The 5,695-nt window shown below is 42.3% G+C and overlaps 1 protein-coding gene across 1 annotated transcript; it reads left to right on the top strand.

Annotated features, from left to right (window-relative positions):
* The first annotated feature begins 583 nt into the window (after positions 1 to 583).
* On the top strand, positions 584 to 2,683 carry steep1 (STING1 ER exit protein 1). Its single transcript, XM_084698406.1, has 7 exons — positions 584 to 822; positions 1,003 to 1,120; positions 1,243 to 1,284; positions 1,412 to 1,559; positions 1,689 to 1,778; positions 2,018 to 2,110; positions 2,378 to 2,683. The coding sequence occupies exons 1-7, from the start codon at positions 699 to 701 to the stop codon at positions 2,438 to 2,440; spliced, it is 678 nt and encodes a 225-aa protein (XP_084554532.1). The 5' UTR covers positions 584 to 698; the 3' UTR covers positions 2,441 to 2,683.
* Positions 2,684 to 5,695: the final 3,012 nt, after the last annotated feature.

The following is a 5,695-nucleotide window of genomic DNA, read 5'->3' as shown; positions in this document are numbered from 1 at the left end:
CCCTCGTGCTGGGTAATCCTAAACCAGGAGACAGCAAGCAAGACAGAGGTTCCACTGGACTCACTCCACCAGCTTCTGACTGTCAGATCCCTGAGACACACAGACGTTTGGACTTTTGTGAGCTCTCTCTCTCTCTCTCTCTCTCTCTCTCTCTCTCTCTCTCTCTCTCTCTCTCTCTCTTGTGCTTTCTCCCTCTCTCTCTCCATCTCTCTCCATCTCTCTCTCTCGCTTCCTCTCTCTCGCTTTCTCCCTCTCTTTTTCTCAATTTTTCTGTTTCTATTCACTGTTTCTTTCTCCTGTACATATACACACACATACACACACACAGAAAGAGAGGGAAAGATGGCCCCTTTCATATAAGATCAGATGAGAAATGTTCAATAAAATATATATATATTATATAATATTATATATATTTATTATATAATATTATTATCCTAATGACCTTCAACGTGACATTATAATATAATCGTACCTTTGTGCTTTTATACTAGTATACAATGACTCGAATATTGCCCCCTGCAGGCAATGATTCCTACTACAGTTGAAGCTGCTATTCTTGACGTAGTGTCTGCGTCATCATTGGTCGCCCACCGTGTTGTTTCCTGTGTGGTGACCCAGATGCTAGCTAGCCACGTAGAAATCTAGACTACCGTTTAAAATATATGTTTGCTTTCTTTTAAGCAGAAGTAACAGTCATGCCGAAAGTTGTGTCACGAAGTGTTGTTTGTTCCGACACCCGAGACCGCGAGGAGTATGATGACGGAGAAAAACCGCTTCACGTGTATTATTGTTTATGTGGTCAAATGGTTCTAGTTCTGGGTGAGTGGCTATAGCTACATTATCAATTGCTAGCTTATTAGCCACCTAACTGCGGAGCATATAGAAATGTTAACGTTTTAACATTGTTTAATATGTGTTTTTGTGTTTCGATGGTTGAACTTCAAGCCTTGTTTTCCCCCCCACGTGCATGCCTTGTACACTTCCACAATTCTGTCACAGACTGTCAGCTGGAAAAACTTCCTATGCGGCCACGAGACAAATCAAGAGTGATCGACGGTGCTAAACATGCACACAAGTTTTGTAATGTTGAGGAAGACGAGAACACTTACATCAAAAGGTGCTAAAAGTACAAAGTCAAAAGCATTCAGAAACTAAAATCGAGTCGCCATTCTTCTGCATTTGAAACGATTAGACAGCGTGACTGCGTGATTGTGCTAATTATTCTCTTTTTCAATGCAGACCAGAGGGAATTGAGAGACAGTATCGTAAGAAATGTGGAAAGTAAGTATCTAACACAGTTGATAGGTGTTTTTCAGTCCGTGAAAGGCCTCCGCTGCCATATTTCTTTGGAAATTGTACGTGCATAAATGTAAGGCTGTTTGTTGTAAAGTTGATTTTCAAATATTAGGTGTGGGCTACTACTCTTCTATCAACACCAATTGAAGAACACCCCTGTCACGTTTATTATCGATGAAGCGGTTGTGAAATTTGGACAAGGAGGAATCGGTAATACGAGTGTCTACAGTCAAAAGCCGGAGGCTCCCAAAAAAGTCAGAGTATGTTTTCTTTTACTTTGAATCTTTCATACATTTATTTGAGTATTAGTATGATTGACAATACTTGATAAGTGATAACATCGCTGCTAAGTAAATCGTTCATTTGTGTCCTGTGGCGCACCCTACCAGGTAATGATGACCAAGCGGACCAAAGACATGGGCAAATTCAGCTCAGTTACTGTGTCCACCATTGATGAAGAAGAGGAGGAAATTGAGGCTGTAAGTTAACAAAAATAGTTTGTTTGGCTTTGTTTAAGAAAAACACATTTCGAGGATAAATAACATGGCGGTAAACAACGTTCAATCCAATGATTAGTTTACTGTGGTACTTGCCAGAAGTGTCAAATCAATGTACATGTATTCATTTAGCAGACTGATTGCTACAGGGTGGATGTTAAGACCAGCTTAGATGTCATGTGTGTGTGTCATCACACTGTTTAACTCTGTTTCCTTGGCAGAGAGAGGTGGCAGATTCGTACGCCCAGAATGCTAAAGTGATCGAGAAGCAGCTGGAGAGGAAGGGCATGAGCAAGAAGAGACTTCAGGAACTGGTGAGGAAAAAACTCAACAAAAAAACACTCATCTTGTTTCCAGTGGCATGGGACTCCCTCAGCCATGAATATTACATGTTGGGGGACAAGAGTATATAAGTCAACCTTATGAATAATTGACACATTTAAAAACATGGATGTGTCCAACACGGTTTACTCTGAAGGTTTCGTCCTACTATATTTATCTTCAATGCTTGAGGTTTAGAATGGCTCTGTTGTTATTCTCAGTTGTTCTTAGACTCTTTTTCCTCTGGTGTTTGTTTACAGGCTGAGCTGGAGGCAAAGAAGGCCAAATTGAAAGGAACCTTGATTGATAATCAATTTAAGTAACAAGGTGCAGACGAAAGGAGTTTTTGTAAATATTTTTTCTAAACGTCCATGGAGATTTTGTCTTAAAAGTCTTAGAAACTATTTAGTTTATATTAACTTTAGTACACCATGCTCAGTTTCAGTTAAAACATTGCTGTTTTAAAAATCTGATTCAACCACAAAGGATTGTATTTTAGTTCAGTCACTCTGTACAGAAACTACAACAAGGACAAAATGCAGAAATAAAGTTGTTTTTCGAACTCATCCGGTTCTCCCCCTCCTTTTTTGAATGCCATAAAGCATTAAATTCAGTCACAAACATGAACCTTCATGTCCTTTGTGCAGTGGCATATGGTTCTCCTCTGCAGTGCCACTCCTTATTGATTTTGAGACCAAATGTCTGTCAGTCCCTTTTACAAGAAATATACTTATTGATGTCATGTCCTGTGTGCTTACGGGCTCCAGGTCTCTACTGGCTGACAGATAGAAAAGACCCAGGTCTCTGGTTTGCAGATTTGACAGAACCAGTCAAGCTGCTACCAGCTTGGCCTGTGGGGAACGGGGAGTGATTTGGGAGCGTTTCTGTGTCAGGTCCCCAGTGGGGGGCCACGACAGGTGACAGATGAGCCAGGTGTCATTTCAAGTGTCGTCATTTAAGGTGGTTGGGATGTTTATCATCCTGTTAAAGCTGGATTTCTGTCCTCGTTCCTTAAATAGGCTTTTTTGCCCTGGAGAGAGTGGATGCTTCGACAGGACTGTGTTTATCCCTAGTTACATTTGTGATAAACTAGACAGGCTTTTGCAGTTGTAAACAAACTATGGACTGTATTGCTAAACAAATCCTAACCCTAACTACAAATGTAACAACCGTTCAAACAGATAAAAGCAGAAGATGGTCGACACCTGATGACATGCTGACATTTACAGGCACGGAAGTAGCACCTTTAGTTATGCATTCTCTCTCTTGCTTTCTCCGTCTCTTTCTTTCAATTTTCCTGTATCTATTCACCTTTCTTTCTCCTGTACATACTTAATTAAACAAGCAATGTTGGATTTACACTTGTGTTATTCATAATATTCCCATGACGTGTTAGTTCTGAGAATACCACATGCGTTAGAACTTCCAGCTCAGCATGAGAGGAAGTAGTCATTTAGAGCGGCTATTGTTGTGGGAAAAGGTTATCGTCATTCCAGCAGGGTAGGTTGGAGACCTGTTTTAAAGAGCAGCGAGGAAGCGATGTCTCAGAGGGGAGCGCTCAACCACAAGTAATGAGGGCTCAGGAGGCTTTCTTTGTTATAAACGGAAAACCCATTCAGGATTCATCCGAGTTCATGCATTAAACCATTCAATGGCTTTGATTGCTTAATTGTGGCAGACCCCTGCAGTTTAGATGGAGGTATTGAGGTGGAAACCCTACACTGAGGGGCAATGGAGGCACCAAATCTGTCTTGGAGCTTTGGAACTGCGTTTTATAGGTGTACGGTATTTGTGGTGAGAATGGACTGGCTCTAGTTGTAGATTATGTTTTCAATGATTTTTGTGTTGGATAATTTATTGCTGTACACTTTATGGGTTTGTTATAAAATCAAGAATGTCGAAATCTTAGAATGTGATTCAGAAGAGAGCAAAAACAAATCTAGCATTTCAGTAACTAAATATCGGAGTGCCCAGGAATTTATTCCTTTAAGACCACAAGAAATGTGTAAAAAGCATCTGACTGATTCTTAAAAAAATATTTCCATCAGCATGTGAAAGTGTTTTATAACAGTGGCTTCTTCATTTACATTTATATTTATTCATTTAGCAGACGCTTTTATCCAAAGCGACTTCCAAGAGAGAACTTTACAAAGTGGTAAAAAAAAATATGGTCACTGATAAGAACAACAAGTTAGCCCCAAAGCGTTGCAGGCAGCCAAAACAAGAAGCACACATTGTGAACAACCAAAAAATAAGTGCCAAAGGGAAGAACCATAAGATGCATGTAGTTAAGCAAGTTACAATTAAACAACATGAATCTGTAAGTGCAAGTGTACCTGTAGAAAAATCAGCAACAGTAAAAAATAACTAACCAACAAGAGCAACAAGTCTCTAAGCAAGAGTCATTGTGATCCTTGAGGAAACTAGCATTGGGTTCATCAAACCATTCCTAAGTACCGTTGTACTCCCGGAACAAGTGCGTCTTGAGCCTTCTCTTGAAGGTGGAGAGACAGTCTGTGCTCTGATGGAGGTGGGGAGTTGATTCCACCACTGGGGGGCCAGGCAGGAGAAGAGCTTGTGTTGGGACCGGGCGGTCTTGAGCGGTGGGACCACCAGGCGGTTGTCTGAAGAAGACCGTAGGTGGCGGGTGGGGGTGTAAGGCTGCAGGAGAGACTTGATGTAGTTGGGTGCAGTCCCAGTCACTGCTCGGAAGGTCAGTACCAGGGTCTTGAATCTGATGCGGACCGTGATGGGTAGCCAGTGGAGGGAGATGAGGAGCGGAGTAACGTAGGAGCGTCTGGGTAGATTGTAGACCAGGCGTGCCGCTGCGTTCTGAATCCTCTGAAGAGGGCGGGTTGCGCATGCTGGGAGACCGGCAAGCAGCGAGTTGCAATAGTCCAACTTGGAGAGGACCAGTGCTTGGACTAGCAGCTGGGTGGAGTGCTCAGACAGGTATCTCCTGATCTTCCGGATGTTGTAGAGGGTGAATCTACACGACAGGGAGACCGCAGCAATGTGGGCAGTGAAGGAGAGCTCATCATTCATGGTAACCCCAAGGTTCCTGGCAGAGGATGAAGGGGTCACCGTAGCAGATCCCAGGGTTAATTTGGCTGATTCAGTGAGTGATGGAATCCTCAGGTCTTGGTTGCCACCTGGTGGTCTATGGCAGTACTGCATCTGTCCCCTGCACTTGATTCAGCAGAATTTACAATGACTATACATTGAGATAATCACTGTATGACTATGTTTAGCTTGTTTTCTGCTCCTTACCAACCGTCTCTGGAGGAGGGGATCCCTCTCTGAATTGCTCCTCCCAAGGTTTCTTCCATTTTTTCTCCCGTAGGGAGTTTTTCTGGGAGTTTTTCCTTGTCTTCCATGAGGGTTTAGGTTGGTTGAGGGGCAGTTCTATGGGCGTATGTGAAGCCCTCTGTGACATGCTTGCGTGTAAAAAGGGCTATACAAGTACATTTGATTTGATTGGATTTGATTTGAAACAAGACCTCACTCTGAGGACCTTATAAAACAATACACACGCATGAATCTCAGCAAGAGGTTAGACATTCAACATGGCTTTAAGT

This window comes from Hypomesus nipponensis, chromosome 5 (assembly GCF_054491055.1).
Source record: "Hypomesus nipponensis isolate SF chromosome 5, ASM5449105v1, whole genome shotgun sequence".
NCBI lineage: Eukaryota > Metazoa > Chordata > Actinopteri > Osmeriformes > Osmeridae > Hypomesus > Hypomesus nipponensis.
The sequence above is the reverse complement of the archived record's forward strand: the minus strand, read 5'-3'. Positions and strand labels throughout refer to the sequence as shown.